The 20961-nt window shown below is 28.2% G+C and overlaps 1 protein-coding gene across 1 annotated transcript; it reads left to right on the top strand.

Moving 5' to 3' along the window:
• The first annotated feature begins 12713 nt into the window (after window positions 1–12713).
• Window positions 12714–17641, top strand: RABA6A (RAB GTPase homolog A6A). The gene is made up of 2 exons (XM_039024300.2): window positions 12714–13117; window positions 17086–17641. Exons 1-2 carry the CDS (start codon window positions 12900–12902, stop codon window positions 17522–17524), a joined length of 657 nt encoding a protein of 218 aa, XP_038880228.1. The 5' UTR covers window positions 12714–12899; the 3' UTR covers window positions 17525–17641.
• The last annotated feature ends 3320 nt before the right edge of the window (window positions 17642–20961 follow it).

Genomic DNA, 20961 nt, shown 5'->3' with positions numbered 1-20961 from the left:
CATCATGTAGGATCTAAAGGCAACACTAGAGGGGTGAATAGGGTTGACTATCAATTTTTTTTTAAATAATTTTATCTTCAAATAATACTCAATAAAGTTAACCCACTAATTTGATTAATGCAAGCTAGGATAACTTCAAATTTAAAGACAATTTAACCAGGGATAAATTTAAATAACACACTAAAAATTAAATCATGCAATTTGGAAAGATTAAAAAAATAATTAAGACAAGAAGCAAAAAATTTGAAAACAATAAATAAAAGAGAGAGGAAGAGAAAACACCCAGAATTATAGTGGTTCGACAAATTGCCTACTCCACTCTCCAAGACTTTTTCTTGGGTATTTCACTAAGTGATCCTCTTGCAGATGAGGACCAAACCGACACACGACCATCTTTTTCCTAGGCTAAAGAGAAACCCAAGATCCTTTTTACTGGTTCAGGATCAAACCAATTTCTTTTTCTCCCTAAGGTGTACCCACACCTTAATACAATTCCCAAAAAATAAAAGAAAACCTCACAATATTACCTCTTGAAGGCTAAATACACAAGTTGAGCACTAAAAAAAACTCACAAAAATAACTCTAGGCCAATTTAGGAGCCAGGAGGACAAGAATTTGAGAGTAGAGAGAATTGAAATATTAAGACTTGATAGCTTTTGGTGTGTGTATGAAGAGTAAAATCAAGTCGAATTTATAAGCGAGGGGGATAAATTTGGCCATTGGATATGATTGCAAATGAAGGGTGGAGATTGAATAAAAATAGAAAATGAGAGGATTTGAAAAGGAATTTTGAAAGATTGGAATTATTGAGATTTGGAGAATAAAAATGATTTGAAGGATGAAAATTTAGGAAGAAAATCAAATTTGAAAATGCTGAAATTTGGTGAGAATTTGAAGAAAATTGGATCAGGAAATTAAAGGAAAATAAGAAAATAAAAATAAAAATAAAAACTAGCCGGATGATATGAGCACCACGTGTACAGGGGAGAGGATTGAGCGTCACGCGCCGCACTCTGTGAAGAAACTGCAGGCACGTGTGCGCGTCCGCGCGTGAAGCTTGGTGACCGCCACTTGTCATTATCTCATTTGTCCACGGTCGCCACGACATTGCCACATCATGTGCCACGTCATCGCCACACCAGCAAAAAGTGACCAGTTGGAGCGCCACGCCAGCTGTCACGTCATCAATATTGACCGTTTGTGTGCCACGTCAGCCGCTATGTTAGATGCCATGTTAGCAAGGTGCCACGTGTCATTGTCACGTTGGATTTCCTCTCCAATCTTCTTTTGCTTATAACTTTCTCGTTTGAACTCCGATTTGAGCGATTCAAATTGCGTTGGAATCCTCTTTCCGAGATCTACAAGTTAGGACTCTGAAATACTGAAAATGTTAGTACAAAAAATCTGAGTTTGTTATTATCAAAATACTTGGTTTAATTGAAGCCCTAAAGCTAACACATCAAAGTTTAAAACAAGAAAACTGTGTATATATGGGGAAAAAAATCATTCACAAAATTGAGCTAAGGAATAAGATATAAGAAATCTTCTACAATGACATTTTAATTCAATTCATATAATATAATTTTAGTATTGTGAGCTATTTCTCAAAAAACATTATTGATGAACCTTTTTTTAAAAAAAATGCTTTTGAATGATAACCTATCATCATATTTTCTTTTGAATCATGTATCTAATAAGTTAGCGATATTTTTTATGTGTCATCGTGGTGGTTGCTTATATTTGGTAACTATTCCTCCTAGATTTACATTTTTGTGTAATATTATAGAGTTGGTTATTTTTATACACCTCAAAATATTGAGTTTTATTAATTAATCAATCATATAATGTTTAGACTAATGATTAAAACATGCCACTTGTGCCACATGTACAATTATTTTACCAATCATCGTCATGTTAATACATATATAAAGATATTTAATGTTTTGAAATGAATTTAAAATCTTAGAGTAAAAATAAGGTTGTCCAAGTCAAGATCCAAAGTCCATGGACCGGCCTAAAGCCTATGAGGTACTAGGAAAAGCTATAGAGAAGCGTGTGACGTGAGTCTCAAAAAGAAAAATCTTAGTACCTCGTAGTTTGGCCTGACCAGCTGACGATAAATACATACCAATTAAAAAGTAACCTAGCTGGGTCTAGACTAATACCATGCAACCTTGAGCACCATAAACGTCCTTGGCACTCTTAACGTCACACGTAACTGTAGATGTGTGTGAGAGGATAGGCTTATAAATAGCCCCACTCGACCACCCCAAAGGGTAAGAGTAAGTCATCTTCAAATGAGAGACATAACCTTACTTCTTTTTTTGCTTAATTGAACTAGCCATTCCTTGTACTAACTTAGCCATTTCTTTTTTTGCTTAGTTGAACTAATAATATTTTCGTATTCAGCTAAACCATTCAGTAATTTACCTTTTTTTTTAATGAAAATAAGGTAAAATTCTCCATCAATAAATTAATTTTAATAATGTCAAATTTTGGTCAAATTTAAATTTGACTAAGGTAACGAATTAACTATTGAATAATAATTTTACAAAAATTTACGAATTTTAGAAAAAAGTTAGTTCTAACATAGATATTTCTTTGAAATCATATCAATTATTATATATCATACCTATGTAATTTATTGAACGTATAGGAGAATAACATTCTAACGAATTTTCAAATGAGAATTTTGAATTAAAGGGTAAATTTGACGGGGTTTTTTCTGAAGTTATGATCTGGACACTCATCTAAATTTGTGGTACAAATTAGAAATATATATATTTTCCTAACTTTTATTAGTTTTAATTCGATGGCTTCGTTATTGAAAATAACCCACTATCTTTGAACTTTCTTTCAAATTACCTTATGGATTTTCAAATATTTCACTAAAAATACTCTAGCTGTTTTTTTTTTTTTTAAAAAAAAAAAAAAAAAAAAAAACTCTTATGGGATCAGTATATAAATGAAACCATTAATCTTACGTTATATTTCACTTTCATCTTCTATTCCCTTGTCTCTCTATTTCAATCTATAGTAAATCTTCCTCTATTTTTAACTCTCTTCTTCAATACCCTCTTAGGGCTTTCGGAGAAACGTGTTTCGTGGAGTTGAACTTGAGTTGGTGTTAAGGCTGAGGTTGATTTGATGCGATATGGTTCGATCTCTAGTACTTGATCATCTGATTCTCTCTCAGTTGGGTGAATGTGCTTGACTTGAAGGAGAAAAACACCAAACATTCTTGAAGTAGAAGTCTTAGACGAGTGGTTGTGTCTTCAAGGGTCTTTTGTCTTCTAGGAGTGCAACTACATGAGTCTCGAATTCTCTTTGGACTCTCTGAAGGTAGAATTGATGACCTTTGAAATGAGAAGAGTTCCTCTACTCTTTGATGGGCTTCATGGACTTGGGCTGGCTGACCCATAGGTTTGGCTGGCCCATGGTTTGGCCCTAGTTGATCCATGGGTTTAGTGGGCCCGTTGATTTGGGCCTAGCCCTCGAGCTCAGTTATTTGGGTCCGGACCCACTTCGGTATTTATGCCTCATTAAGCCCGATTTTGGGATCAACGGTACTTTTACCCAAATAATTATATCATACTGGGCTAAATTAATCTTTACTCGATTCAACGGTCATGATGACATCACGTGACGTCACTGAAATTTGTCTTCAACTTCAATTTGAGACATGTGTCAGTTCCTTATTGGTCCAAATTTATTGATTTGGAATTTCATCATTTAATTTAGTGAATGACGCGACAACTTGTGATTGGTCCAAAATTTCTCATTCAACAATAGTCATTAAGACTTTGTTGATATTCATATTCGAAAATCAAATTAGATTACTTAATAATGTTCCCCATAATCAAATATGATATTTCTTTGTCGATCCTTTTTGTATTTTACAATCTATTGTTTTGTTGAGTTTTAATTGGAGACTTTAATTTTGACACTTTGTGAGAATTTAAGAGATTTTATGTTTTAACTTAAAATTTTGGATTCTTTTTGGTTATCGAGAAAATTGATATAAGAATTGGACAAATGAGAACAAAAATAAATCTACCTATTTCTTATCTTTTGTTTTTTTAGAGGTTAAGAGCATTAATGCAGTCATTAAAAATTAAAGAATATTAAAAAGAAAATACTCACAGTTCTTGTCTATATACTAACAATAAGAGTATTTTTAAATTTTTTTTCTTAAAATGATTATTAAAACATTTGAATGTTTAAGAGAATTTTGAAATAAAGTACTAACGATTTCCATTTAATATTCATGATAAGAATATTTTTTAACATTTTTTAAAATTAAAATAAGCATTGAAAATTTTAAAAGCTCATGGATATTTATTAAACAAAGTACAAAATTCACATATATTTTATATAATTTAGTCTAATTTGATTGATCAATGGTTGTGAATAATGAATATGTCGAAAGTATTAGGTAGGCACCATAAGTGAAATGACAATGCAAGGGACAAAAGAAACAGCTTCCACGTCTCTACTTTATTTTGGTTCACCAATTTTCACTTTCCATGTCATTATTATTATTTTTTTCCCTTAAATATAACTTCCTCAAATTTTGGGATAAAAATTCAAACTTTTGATTGAACCGAAAAGTAAAATTATCGTTGTCGTTGACTAATTGAATTATGTTCAAGTTTACATGTCAGTATCGGTATTCATGGTATACTATAAGTCCCGTAGCCATTTAGTTTTTTTGTTTTATTTTTTATTTTTTAAATTAACTCTATAAACACTCATTCCAACTCTAAATTTCTTGCTCTTTTATCTATTTATTTTCAATATTTTCAAAAACCTAATCAAGTTTGGATTTTTTTAGTAGTTTTTAAAAATTTATTTTTGTTTTTAGAATTTTGCTGAGAATTTAATTATTTTATTTAAGAATGATACAAATCATTGTAATAAATTGAAATTGAAATATACAAATTATTAGAAGAAAATAGACTTGACATTAAAAAAACGAAAGACCAAAAATCAAATGACTTACCAGGACCCTAATTATCAACTTTTAAAATGTTTTACTTGCTCTTGAATTTTAATCATGCTTCTTTGATCTTTCTCCATTAACATCTTTAACGAAAATTTTGACATGACATGTTTTATAAAATAAATAATATTGATTGACTTGACATGATATAATTAAAGTATATATTATTGACCAAGGTGTTAGAATTTCAAATAACATTATGTTCTATAAATAACGTTAATATAAAAGTTATGAATGCCGATTGGATCATTCAAAGTTCTTGAACAAATAGTTGAAATTTTTGAAGCTAAATGGGCAATACTTTGATCAAATTTATAATTTAATAAACCGATTTTATTCTTCATTTGTAGTTTCTAATAGAGTTTTTTAAAATAATTGAAAAAAAGTTTGATTTGTACCTATATACTAAATCTATCAAATCCAACTCTAATTTTTGATAAATATATCGATAAATTTTGAACCAGTCACAAATTATTATGTCGTGTATCAAATCAATGATGAAATTAAAAATAATCAAATTGGGACTAATTAAAAATTGACATGTGTATAAATTGAAATTAAAGACAAAAACTAGTCGATCCCGATGATCACATGTGTTTTCGTCTTAACCGTTGAATCAAATTAATTGTTTTAGTTTAATTAAATATTATGATTTGGGCTAAAGTTCAATTGAACCAAAAAATAAATTTATTAATTTGGCCCAAAGGCCAATTAAGGCTCAAATCTAATTAGTTGGATCCAGGGACATGTCCATGGACCAATTAAACCCAAGCCCATAGGGTTCATATGAAAACACTATAGATTGAGGAGTCCTTAATACTCCAGCAAGCCTAGAGAGAATTCTCCCAATGAAGACTCCCTAATCCAAGTATTCTTCCAAAACTTCAATTTCAAGAACATCACGCACTCCGTTTTTTTCAAATCAAGCATATAAATTTAACTGAGAGAGAATTAGATGATCAATTAATAGAGATTGAATCACATCAGCATAAATCAACATAAACACAAATTCAACTCTATGAAACAGTTTTCTTCGTAAATCTCGTGGGACAATTACATTTAATGTCTACTGACCATTTAAATTTATCTAACTTTCCCGAAAATTTTAACACAAACAATGCAAAAATCTCAATCAAATAACTTTGCCAGACTATAAATTTTTAACAAAAATTTAATTCGAGTCTTGTTTTTCTTTGGGAATCTATCAAATTTGTATCCTATATATCTTTTAATTTATTGAACTTATATGATAATTTTTAACACTTCTTTAAACAAAAACTTATCAATGGAAACAAATTGTAACACTAGTTGAAGGTTTTAAATTGCAATACGTAAAGTTGAGGTGCAATTTGATTAGATATAAAGTTCGCAATGAAAATCGATATAACTCGATAAATTTAGACATAAGAGAATTAATCTTCTTTATGAAAAATTATCAGACATTTTTATATTTATACATGTGTGTGTGACAGTTTTGTCAACATCATAATCCAACAACATAATAGTGTCAATAGGGAAAAAAATTATTTTCAATTATAGATTTTTGCAATGAATAAAATGAGTTTATTGATCAAAATGAAGAAAAATACTGTTTATCAACAGTAGAAAATAAAAATTGTCAAAACATGAAAAATGCTATTTTAGAATATGCTTTTACTTACTCAAGTGGCACCAAACAAGTGTGGCAAAGTGGTCTTTGTCACCCCATCCATTATTATATGTTCCTATGCTCAAATTATTACATATTACTATTATACCTCATCATTCCTTTCACCAATGTATAGAATTTGTACCTTTTTTACAAATGCAAAATGTAAATGTTTTAATTTCTCAGAGATTTGGAGGAAAACTTTACTCTTTTAACTAGAGTATAAGGTATGGTTCAATTTCGCTCGGTTGAGTGTAAAACTAAAATTAAATCACTAAGAATATTATTGAATATAGAGAACCAAATCAGACCGTTCGATAAACTTGATCAAATCGATTAATTGATAATTCAATTAGTTCTAGCCGTTCACCAATTACTTAAATCTAAATGTCCAAATGAGATTTATTATTTGATTGGGTCGAGCGTGATTGTAGGTTTAGTTTTCGTGCATGCCATAAATGATCTACGAACAAGAAGAATCCTAGACCAAAATGAGAAGTAGTTAACTAACTTTGGAAAAAAAAAAGAAAGAAAGAAAAACTATGTTTTATAGCTTTCAAACACATGCAAAATGTAAATGTTTAATGATACACAATACGAATGATAACAGAATTAAATAGTTACGATTAGAATCTTTAGAATTGGTTTGTTTTTTAGAAAACTAAAAATCGATTCTAATTCGAACCGGTGACGGTCTTGGTCGGTTTAAGTTTTCTTTTTCCTTGGTTTTTCCCTTGCACCATACTCTTGACTTGATATAGTTGTCAAGGTCTTTTTTCTACATTTTTACTAACTTGCTAAAAAAATCATTCGAACGTAATATAATCTATCATTAACCAAATTTTAGTGTTGACTAACAAAATGGATATAATTGAAAATTGTTAAAATAAAATATATTAAATTCATAATTTTTTAGACAATATTAGGTATTAAATTGAAAAGCCACCCAACATTAACAAATATTTGAAATATACATTGAAAATTTTCATGCTAATTAAGACCCTTTGGGCAAATAATGCTCAGTTCAATACTAACAATGAGATGTTGTTATAGATATTGATTAATTTTTTGCTAGGCATATGAAATTTTGAAAAGTTTGTCCACAAGTTAGATGATAGAGAGGGACTAGAGAGGAGAGTATCTAGTACATTAATATTTTAGTTAACTATCAAGTAGTCTAAATTTAATGGTATACAATATACCGTTGAAATGTCAAATTTATATACATTGATATTTTAAAGAGATTTGAACGAATGAATAAGATAGGATCAACGTCATTTTAAAGGGATGCTATCAGTATCCTCACTAATATCAATCATCGGTGAAGGAAAAAAATATATATACTTTAAAAAAATTATTTGAGTTGAACCTAAAAATTATTTAAAGAGTAATTGTCGAAGGAATATTTTTTTTTTTAATTCTCTGTTTTTAAACTTTGCCGAAAAGAATTTAGGTGTAGTTGATAATTTTTTAAGCTTACTTATTTTATAAGAATCTTTTCTATTTTTCAAATCAATAATTTGATCTTCATCTCGATAATTGTTAAATTGAAGAGAAAAAAAACATATAATCCATCATTTTACAATAATTTCATCCCATTATTTCTCATAACAAGTCAAAGATAAAAGACATTTATAGGTTGCATAATTGGCTTTTTTTCTTTTGTCATCTTTTTAGAAAATGAAGACTAAATTTATTATTAGCTTTTTTAATTTAACTTTTACTTAAATTATTTCTCGTAAATAATGAGGATTTTCGTTGACTTTGTTGCCTTTCTAGCCTGTTTGTTTGGATAAATTTGAAGGCACCATAAGACAAATAAGGTGTCAAAGTAGGGAAATTACCAAACCAATTTTATGAGGGAAGTAGATGAAATCTTTAAAAATAGAAGGGTATATTTTAAAAATACCTTCCAGTGTATAATTTTTTTTTTTCTTTCTAAAAACGTTTTATTTCTTATTTTTGTTTTTAAAAAAAACATATACACGGGAATTTAATTATTGAAAATTACGTTAGGAAGCTTTTTTTTAAACACACTTTTTGAGTTTTTTCTTTTCAAATGTACTTTTATATATATAAGCTTTGTGGGGAATTTTAGGGGGAATTTTTGAAAATTTAAAAATACTATCTTTTGACTGAGGAATGTCTTTTTTTTATTGGATGAGAATGAAAGAAGAAATACTAAGTTGTTTCATATCAAATCTGGACCTTTGATTCCTTCCAAAATTTCTGAGACATTACTTTTGCTAATTCAAATTGAAGGGTGATATAAAAGCGGTTTATTTCCGATATCGTATTTATAATTAGCACATTCGTCATAGGTAGAAGTTCCAAGTCCATATTAAGTTCACGATCGATATCGTCAATCATCAATAAGAAAACATTAGGCTTGTTAAACATGAATTTGTTTTATATATACATAACGGCAATTACAAATATAGCAATCAAATTTAAAGTATTAGTCAATATAACATAATACAAAAAGATTTGTAAATATAACAAAATTTACATCCACTTCTCGAAGTCTATCAACTATAGATTATATCGCTGATAGGAGTTTATCAACGATAGAGTTACAATTATTTTAAAATATTGTTATATAGTTAATTATTAGCATAAAAGTACTATAAATTGTAATTACCATTTTAAAATACATATTTACCAATATTTTAGGGAAGTTGGAGGAAATAGCAAAATCGGGGGTTGTCAAAAAATTGAAATAATAAGATTTTTGGCAAAAGCTATGGTCGAATAGTTTTTTTCCAGTATTGTGTAATTGCTATACCATATATAAATTCTCAATAGAAATACAATATAAATAGAATCGTCTATTATGAGACTGTGTATCAATTCCCAATATAAATACAATATAAATGAAATAATCAGTTATGAGACCGTGTATCAATTCTCAATATAAATACAATGTGAAGGAAATTATCGGTTATAAGACTTCAACCTAACGGATTCAAGAGATAAAGGTGTCAAATTTTTTTTTTTTTTTTTGTGATTGATGGAGTTATAAATACAGTGTAATTGTTGAAGTTTAAATGAAAATGAAATTATAAATACAATGTAATTATAAATAAACAAACTCTCTTCCTGCTTTTTCTCCCCAAATTATATTTGAATTTATATTTTATTATCAAATTAGATTTTATTTAACTATTTATCGAGTTAATCACAATAAACAAAAACTTCCTGATTTTTCTTTCTAATTTATATTTGAATTTATCTTTTATTATTGAATTTGATTTTATCCAACTAACTTTCTATTTATTTAAATGTTTGCTAGAAATTCAATTGTATCTAAATACTTTTTCATTATTTTATACATATTGTTATCAAATTAGTTTGATTTTTATTTTTATTTTCAATGTTTTCAATTTTTCATATAGAAACACGTAAAAATGACTTAGGATTCTTAAAAAGAAACATATAAATAGGAATTAAACTTTAAATATTTGAAATATGAGCGTATATATATATGTGTGTGGTTTAGTTTATAATTATTATCATCGTCGTCATCATCATCATTATTATTATTAAAATAAGATTAAAAAAATCCTAAATTTCACCTTCTTCATCTTCTTTATTTAGTCGCCTCCATAATCTCTTTTTCTCATTATCAATCTCAACAACCTTTCTTGAATTTCATCGTTTTGACTAGCTTTTGATGACCACCCTTGCTAGGTCGCCGACCTTTTCCGCTCACAATTTCCTGCTTTTGTTTCTACTTTGAACATCGTTTTCAACAATGACGTTCTAGTATTCAAAAAGTTGGCTTTCAAGATCCTATGAGAAAAATAGTCACGTGGAATGAAGACGATGAAACTCCCTACAACTAGTTTGGTGTTTGGTATCAAACACAACCATATTTTCAATAGTCACATCGTCCTAAAGAAGTTGCAATTTCTTCAAGTGAAAGGAAGTCCATCGTTGTGGACATCCATAAGTTTCTAATAAAGCCCATCGCCTAGTCGTCATCTTCTCTCGCATACACGTATTTTATAAAACCGTCGGAAGGGTTAAATATCATACTGGGTGATTTTTAATTTTTGCTTCTGGAATATTTAGATACTATCATTTATGGTTCTAGAATGTTTAGGTAGAGTGTATTTGTGATATTTGGGTTGTTTTTTAAGCAGTATATATTTGTATCTACGTTTGTACTTAATTTTATTGTTTTAGGGTAGTTTTGTCATTTGTTAATTAGTATTTTCTATTATATAAAATCATTTTTCTAAAATTATAATTTTGAAACATTTTTTCCATTTTGTTAAAATGAAATTTTAGGATTTGCTATTTCTCTTTATCAGTCAAATATTTTATCAGCTTACAATTCAAAAAAGTTGCTTTAAGCCCGTAACATGTAGGTTGTAACATACTTAAGTGGGCCTAATCTAGTGGGCTGCTGAGCGGTTGAGGCCTACTTAGGAAAAGAAAACAGAAATTGGAAATTTTTCTATTTATATTTTAAGAAATCAGATTCAATAAATAAATCTGGACTAGATTTAAATTTTAATACTTTTCAGATGTTATATAGTATTTTATTACATGTTAAAAGAGTCGTTTTCAATTTAAAAAAGGTGTTAATAGTAATTAAAAGTGTTCTTTATATAAAGATAAATAAATAAATAATATTCTTCATTCTCTGCTCTTGTGATTTAAGGATTAAAAATAAAGACTTATGATTTAGGCAAGGGCATCCAAAGCTAAGTTATTATCACCCCCTAAACTGAGGGAGTTAATTAGTGAAGTGATTAGATTAGCATCATTAGCCACACCATGCTAATCATCTTTGTTAACCTCACTTGCCAGTGAGGATACAGAGAGGAACACCCAATCCAAAAACTCCACCTTACAAAATTTTTCATATGGTGAAAAACTATTCCATAATTCAAATTAACATACCTCAATTATATTTAAAGAAATAAAGAAATATACAAATCTTTCCCTCTTATATTTAATTGTAAAGTAGTCACCATATTGTATCAGGCATATTGAGTTTTTATATATATAGTGAAAAGAAAAAAAAAAATTATTAAGATAAAAATCAACATAGAATAAATATAAAGTTAAGAAAGGATAACTGAAGGGATCATAATTCAACGGTAATGATGTATTTGTTATGTTTAAATTTTTATATTTTTTTAAATTTTATTGTATTAAAAAAATAAAAAACATGGTGACTGAAAATTTGGATTGGGATGAAAGCAAAGAGATTGGGGGATTGGGCCACCTTCTTTGTTAATGACACGGAGAGGTCGGACACCCTTTTTATAATTTTTTTTTTCAAAATTAAATTAAAAATAAAAATTTCATCTCGATCCATTATGTTGTTTCATCATCAATGTTTGTTCACATGCGTTTACACTCGAATCAAACAACCAAAAGACAAACATATAAATATATAAATAAATAAATATTAAAAAAAATCTTGCCAAGTTAATCAAAATTAATTTTCGAGAAAAGAGTATCCTTTTTCTTTTCTTTTCATTTCGTCAAGTTCAACTTTTAGTTCAAATAAGTTTTGTAATTTGTATCATTTATTCAATCTCTATTCCACTTATCAATTATAATTTATTAGACTTAGAAGTTACTTTTCGATTTAAATTTTATTTTGGTTATTGAATTTTGAATCTTGTTCTATTTTATTCTTTAAATTTTAAAAAACGTCCGTTTTAGTCCATGAACTCGCTCATATGCATCATAGGATAATTTCGAAGAAGTCACCAAACATAAGATTGCCCAAGCTAAGTATATTTAATTTTGGAATTTCTATGATTGAGCCACGAAAAAAGAAGATGTATCTTCTTAGTATAGGTAACAACTTTCAACTTTTAAGCATTTATTAATCATACTTCCATGTCTTTAGAATCTCTCTCATTCGTATATGATATCTGTTCATTCAACAACCAATATGTCAAAATAGTGAATGACAAAAATCTTGGACACAAAATAACTTGAATAAGTATTTGAGGTTTTGATATTATATCCCATTAATTCATCAAAATGATAAGTTTGAAATTTTTAATTTGAGGACATTTTATTAGAAAAATAATTCACAACATAATGAGCCGAACATGTAATTTAATTTAAAAAAGAAAAAGAGAAAGAAAAATAGGAATAAAATATAATAAAATGGAAAATTATTAGAAAATTGGAGAAAAGGGATTAGTTTGTTATTGTTTAAAAGGTTTAAGAAGCGTCACTCTGTTTTTTTGGAGAGCAGAAAAAGAAACAGAGAAAATGGGGGATTTGTTGGACGAAGAGTGCGATTATCTGTTCAAGGCGGTTCTCACGGGCGATTCCGGCGTCGGAAAATCCAATCTCCTCTCTCGTTTCGCCAAGAACGAATTCCGATTCGACTCCAAACCGACGATCGGCGTCGAGTTCGCTTACCGGAATATAAAGCTCGCCGATAAACTCATCAAAACCCAAATCTGGGACACCGCCGGCCAAGAAAGGTCAATCTTCTTCCCCCTTCTTCTTCTCCTCGCTGTTGATTTTTTTTTTTTATGAAAAAAGTTATTATAGAAAATTCTTAATTTGCTTTCTCTGTTTTGATTAAATTCAAGCGTTCAACAATATAGCTACAGAATTTCCAGTTCGTGTGTTTCAATTTACCCAAACAAATAATAATAATAATAAATAACTATGGATATATAAAATTTGAAAAAACAATCTTTTCAATAAAAACAGAGTTTATTCTTTTGATTATAAATTATCGTTAATTAATTTATATTATTTTATTTTTTGTAATTTATAATACATAACCTAATATATGTTTGATTAGATTTTGTATCATTTATCACTTAGCTAAACTCACTCTCTACCTCGTATTCGGGTTAATCAGTGGAATATGAGTATTTATTTTTTTTAGTATTTTTTTTAATATATTATATTAATAAGGTATCATAATGGATACTCTTTATAAAGAGTTGGTGAATATTCTAACTTTTTTACATAGATATTTATTAAAAACAAAGTAGAAATCACTCTCAATAAAAAAAATATATGTCTGAAGTAATTGGATTATGCGGAATTCGATATTCTTAATTTTCTTTAACTCGATGAAGGAATTTTAAAAAATATGATTTAGAATGCAAATAAATCACAAATGAGTTATTAATTATTCCCTTAAAAGTAATTGGAGATTTTCTTCCATAGTTCAACAACAGAGCTTTAGAAGATTAAAATCATAAATATTCCTCTAGGGTTTTCAGCCCCAATAATGATGAAACCTATCAGGTCAAAGTTTGGGATTAAAAAGAGGGGAAATTTAGATCTTTTTGGAGGGACCCATAAACCTAAAAAAGAGAAATTAATTAGACTTGTCCTCTAGTGATTGATTGAAGGCTAATATGTCCTCAAGTTAAACAAGATATTCCCATTAAAGAAAAAGTTTTAAGGAATACTGCCTCTAAATTTATAGTAATTATTATATTTTGCTCGTGAGAATCAAATTTCTAACCTCGAATTTATGATATGTTTATAATACATTTTCAAGTGTTTATTTTAAAAAATAAGTCATTTTAGAAAGAAAAAAAAATGGAATGTTAGACAATCGCTCAAAATAACTTTTGAAGTGTATTTTAAATCGTTTTAGTCAAAAGTGTTTAAATATAAATGAATTTTTTTAAAATACTTTTTTCTTTAAGTCAATTCAAATGTATGTTAATAGTAAAAATATTATATCACTTGAGCTATAAGTATGTTAACATGATAATTATTAGATTAAAAATCACTTTTAGTGTCTAAATTTTAACTGAAATAACAATTTGATCCACAAACTTTGGTTTGTAATGATTTAGTCTATGTATCTTCAATTTTGTAACACTTTAGTTTCTAGACTTTACTATATAACAATTTAGTCCTTATACTTTAAAATTTGTATCAATTTAGTTCCTACTATAGAAATTAGTGTTAATATTTAATAAAATTTATTACGTAAACCGATAAAATAACTAGAGACTCAATATTTTTTATAAAATACAAAGTTTACATAATAAAATAATAAAAATCAACATCTAATTTTGATAATGTTTGTTTACGTTAAGAAATAAATTGTTAAATTGAAAGAACAATAACTAAGTTGTTACATATTAAAGTATAAGAACGATATATTACCAAATTGAAGTTACGAGGATTAAATCGTTACAAATCAAAATTTAGGAATTAGATTGTTACTTTCACGAAAGTTTAGAACCAAAAGTGTTTTTTTCTTCTTATAAATAGAAAAATCCAAAAAAAATATTTATACTATATAGCAAAAAGTGTAAAAAAATGTTGTATATTTTTGAAACTTTTTACTATAAAGTATAAATATTTTAAAATATTTTTTTATATTAAAAAAAAAACCCTTTTCATCTAATCATTATTTGGAATTATTAATTTATTATTTTCTTTGGATGAAATTTGGAACTATAATTTAAGGTATTGACTAATCCATCTTTTCATGGCAAAATTTATTCTCTCGACTCACGAGCCACACTCCAACATTAAATAAGCAAGTTTTTATGACGCTCTTTAAAAGTCATGATGTAAGGACAAAAAAAACTTCTCATAAATTTGAGCCTGTTCTTTTAGGTTTGTTTGGTTTAGAATAATTTTATATTCGAGCATAGAGTTAAAAGCTTGTCCCAATTAGCGTAGAATGTTTTCTTCTCTTTTTCCTTTTTTTTTTTTTTTTTTAATAATTTGTTTAAGGATGTGAAATTTGTACTAATTTGAGCTACAAAACAATGCATTAACATTTTATTAATTAAGTTATAATCCTTGGAGTTGTTCCATCAAATTTTACTTTCATCTCGTCTCATATTTTATTTTTCTAAATGCTAATTTGTATTTAATGAAAAGAATATTAAAAAACAACGCCCATATTTTTAAATAGTATTAGAATTTGTGCAGAAGATTTATTTATTTATTTATTTATTGTCTAGAGGATTTCTCCATTTATATTTTTTTCTAACTTTTTTAGGTGTAAGATTTAACTTTAAAAATTAAAGTGAACATAGTTTAATTGACATACAATATGTCGCTCTCACTTATTATATTTAAAATAAGTAACTTGTCCATTCAAGAAATGACAAATGTCAATTTATACTCCTTAATATCGGGTGTTGTATCAATATAAACCATAAACTAATAATTGTGTCAATTTCAACTCTAAACTTTAAGACTGTATCAATTTAAACCCCAAACTAATAATTATATCAATTTAAACCCTAAACTTTTATAAGTTTATCAATTTAAACCCCAAACTTTCATAACTGTATTAACTTAAACCCTTTATTATGTTTTATTTGGATACATTTACAAATTTTCCGATTTAAATTGATATATTTATAAAAGTTCAAGGCTTAAATTGATACACTAATAAAGTTCAAGGTTTAAATCGATATAATTATTAGTTTGAGGTTTAAATCGATACAGATCCCAAAGTTTAGAATTTAAATTGATACAATTCTTAATTTAGGTTTTAAATTAATATAATCTTAAAATTTAGAGATGTAAATTGATATTTGGCCATAAAAAAATTTATTATAATTAATATTGTTTCTTTACTGTGAATCTGTGACAAGAAATTAATTGATTCTGCACCTGTTTAACCCTTTTTCTTTTATTGGTCCAATGAGGATTTGCCACGTCAAAACTAAAGTGAAAAAATGTTCGGTAAAAAGGCATCCGCAAAGGACGTATATGGCGAAAAAGCGACAAGTTTCTAAAGGGACTTTATCATAATTTTTCTCCCTTAAAAAAGACTTTATCATTGTTATTTAGATATTTTTTGAACAACAAATTATCAAATCATAATTTGTCACATGAAAAAATTTTCTTATTCATTTTTTGAAATATTTTAATTCATTTTTCATGTGTGTGATGATAGTGAAACATATAGAGATGAGTACAATTTGTATTGTTTTAAATTAACTACTGTTTTTGTCCTTATATTTAAAGTTTTAGAACTTTAAAAAAAAATCTTAAATTTAGCTTGTTTGATGTTGATTTTTTTTTTCAAATTATTTATTTATTTATTTATTAAAAATCCACATATTATATTTTTGTACATGAAACTTATTAGTATTATTTAGTCAATTTTGATGAAGATTAATTCGAAAGGGCAAAGTGAGTTTGACTTAGTGGTATTGATATGTACTTCGTCTTTAGAGGTCAAAGATTCAATCTCCCACCCTGCAGTTGTCAGTACAAAAAAAGATCAGAAGACTAAATTCAAAGATTTGTTAAAAGTACATAGACTAACAATTAACAACAATGACCAAAATGTTATTTTAAAGGCGATTAGAAGACGTTTAAAACAAGAAGTAGGGTGATAATATGGTTTAGATATAGTGTTTGGGATTGGATAAAAATTGTGAATAGTTAGATTTGTTTGAAATGATAAATGTGAAGATTTTAAGAATGGTACATACAGATTTAGGGCAATTACAAGCTCATATTATCGAGGAGCATTGGGAGCATTGCTTGTGTACGACATAACACGAGTGGCTACATTTGATAACGTGAAGAAGTGGTTGGGAGAGTTGAGAGAGTTGGGGAATTCAGATATGGTGATCATTTTAGTAGGAAACAAGTGTGATTTGGATCAATATAGAGAAGTGGAAGAAGAAGAAGCACGAGGCTTGGCAGAGCTGGAAGACTTATTTTTCATGGAAACTTCTGCTAAGGATAATGTTAATGTGGAAGAAGCATTTCTTGAAATGGTTCGTAGGATCCATGGCATTGCTTCCCAAAAGACCTTGGATTTCCATACAAATTTTGAAAAGCTTCTTGCTTTTCCAAATGGAAAAGAGATTCTTAGTATTCATGAAGTAACTCCAACCAAACCCAATTCATATTGTTGCTCTTTTTGAACAATTTTGTTCTAAATTGTCAATAATCTAACTTATACTTTGGTTGTTTTGTTGGAGTTCTTTTATTTATGCTTTACGGAAAATATAAACTTATACTTTTAAGCCTTCGTTTAGTAATTATTTTGGTTATTTATTTTTTTTTCCCTTCTCGTTTCTTGTAACGATTTGCATCTTTCTTAAGCACAATGGTTAAATTCTTAGCCAAATTCTAAAAACAACTTTTTAATAGCTACTTTTTGTTACTTTTCATAATTTGGCTTGGTTTTTTAACCCATTAGTGAAAAGTGTAGATAATGAAGAAAGAAATTTGAGATGGAAGTAATGTGTGTAAATTTAATTTTTCAAAACAAAAACAAAAAATAAAATGGTTACCGACCTATGTTTTTTTTTTTTTTTTTGTACCAATTTAGATTATGAACTTTTGTAAATGTATCAATTTATACTATCCATTACGATCCGTTTGGAAAAATGTAACCTCGAGTGAAACTTAAAATCGTATTACTTTAGATTTTTAAATAAGTTTTTCTTTGAAAATTGTTAAATTTGAAGAAATCTACACATTGATAATTAATGTATCGATGATTTTTTAGGATAGCTGTAATGTAAATAGATTAAATAGATTAGTTTATGAAAATTTAAGAGTTTATATTATAAGTTTTGCATGATATTGGATGAGTGAAATTAGAAAAAAAAAAGGTGTAAATTGATACATTTACAAAAATTCAGAGTTTAAAACAATACAAATATTAGTTTATGGTTTTAATGGGTATGCTTCTAAAGTTTAGGAGTATAAATTGATATTTGTCAAATATTTTATTATTAATATATGGACATGGTATAAAAATATGTTTCGATAATCTCTTGATTTCATAGTAAAATTAGAATCCAATCCTCTAAACATTTGATACTTATTGCAACTAAATTATAAATATGGTAAATTACACAAATTGTTGTATTGTTCTAATCATAATCTCAAACGATACAATTAGACCCATATTTTGATCTCAATTCTTTTTTTTAGATATATTGGGTTGTATGTCTTAAAACTCGCAGTTTGTAAGATTAAACATATTCTATTTGCAATAAAGAAGTTATTAAAGTTTATTCAATATATAAAATTGCACTAAATCCAATAAACTAAGATCCATAGCTATTATATGAGTATTTGGACTTTATGTAGAGACATAAGAGTAGATCAAGTTCAAGTAGATAACCAAAACGGTCTATAGGTATACGAATAAGGTTGGATACCTTATTTTGGAAACACTATTGAATGCGGCTTACTTTATATTTAGTACAAACAATGTGATCCTGAATTATTCATGTGGAGACATGCGAGTGAAGGCGTCCTATGCAAAGAGTTTATATAAGATCGGACCAAGAAATAAGTCACTTTTACTTTATAACGTCGTGACTATTTCAAAACGGTAACCTAGGTAACTTAATTTTAATCCTGAGCTAACTATGAACTCCTATTTATTTAGGATTATCCTTAGATTTGCATAGGTGGGGGTTGGCTCAACAGTGCGGGCTCAATAAGCCTCCCATTTTATGGGGTAAGACCATGTAGATAGTTGGAGACATATGGTGCAAGAACGAATTCACTCCTACTCGCTTTTAGGGATAATAGAGAGGTTATTCCCCTAGGTGTTGATTCCAAGTCTTGAACAAGGGGTCCACCCTCTCATTGACCCGAGAGGGACTCGGTTGGGTGATTGGATCATAAACTAATTGTTCATTAGAGGACCAGTGGAACTTAAAGAACAAGATGTAATCTCGGGGATAAAACAGCTCTGGACCCAACCGTTATTACGAACAACCTCTGAATAGTTGACTTACTGATTATGGTTAAATCAAGTGGATAGAAATATATCTACAGCGAGGGGAGTGCAACTACTGGACTTTAGTGGGGTGACCTGGTAGTTAACAAATGTTGATTAATTCAGTTTAAAGAGTTTAGCCAATTAATCTCGGATTGTTGGAGTCCATAATCTGTAGGTCCATTAGGTCCCCTATTAGTTCATAAATGGATTAAATCTTAGAATAGTACGATGAGTAAATTTAAAATGTTCAAATTCAAATTGAGGGAATCAATAATTATATACGATATAATTACACATTTAATTATCGAATTAAACAAAATTAAATTGGAGAATTAGATAATATTTAAATGTGATTTAAATATTTAATTACACGAATAGGGATTCATGTTAGAAATTGGTGTTGGATTAATTTAATATTTGATATTAAATTAATATAATTAATTATTTATGAAGGATTAATTTCATTTGAAATTAATTATTGAATTAATTTTGTATAAAATTAATGAAGTTTTATATAATATTAATTATTGAATTAATATATAAAATTATAATTTCATATTTATTTTTGAAATTTTGTTTTCAAATTTAAAATTGATTTTTTTAATTCAATTAAAATTCAATTTGAAATTATGAAAATCTCACTAAGTAGATTATTTCACTTTGAACACCAAATATTCCATTTTGCCTAATTGTTTGAGGTGTCATTCCCATGTAAAATCAAATTGCATGAGTGGATTGAATAAAACCAACTTGTTTTGCTGGAAAAAGAAGGATTCTCCAACCTCCATGAAAAAAAATAGTCTTTCTCCATAAAATTCCCTCAAACTCCTACTCTTTTTGGAATCCACCTTCCAATCTAAGATTCTAGAGAATATTATGGAATATCAAGTGGTGGTCTACAAGTATCTGGAGTGAAGATTCAAGTTGGAATTCCTGAATTGAAGAGTTCAACAAAAGTAATCTCAAAACCTTATTTTTAGTTTATGAACATGCATGCTTCTATGCCAAAATCAATGGGTGCTTAAGATCCTAATTTTTTTCACTAATTGCATGCTAACTCCATTGATTAGTATCAGAGCATGATTTAAACACTTAATTCGTGTTAATTTTAGCTTGGTGGGTGATTTTCATAGGTTATATGAAAATGAGAGTTGATATGAATAATTTCAGTTTTGACATTTAAATTTTCTTCAATTAAGTGATAATTATTATAATTGGCTCTTTATTTATGGGCCTTAATGTATGATTAAGTATTTGTAAATTTATTAGAGTCAATAGAGTTGCAATTAGGATGTAATTGAAGAAAGAAGCAAGAAAGGTCAGTTGTAGAAAACCAAGTTTGAAGCTACTGTCATGCAGCGTTGCAACACTGCTCATCAGACAACCTAGAAACGAGGTAATTCCCTGTGGCGTTGCAACACTTGGATGAAGTGTCGCAACGCTATTCATCCCAGTCAAAAAGATGTGCGCACGACTCGACCTACGGTTTAAGTGAACCGGTTTTGCTAGTTTGGGACTTAGAGGTCCAGTTCAACCCGATTTTGGCCGGTTCAACTCTTTTTGGAGCTTTAGGTCATGTTTGGGTTGGTTCGTGAAGTCTAGTGGCAATTTGAA

This window comes from Benincasa hispida, chromosome 2 (genome assembly GCF_027475165.1).
Source record: "Benincasa hispida cultivar pf3 chromosome 2, pf3_genome.v1.1, whole genome shotgun sequence".
NCBI lineage: Eukaryota > Viridiplantae > Streptophyta > Magnoliopsida > Cucurbitales > Cucurbitaceae > Benincasa > Benincasa hispida.
The sequence above is the reverse complement of the archived record's forward strand: the minus strand, read 5'-3'. Positions and strand labels throughout refer to the sequence as shown.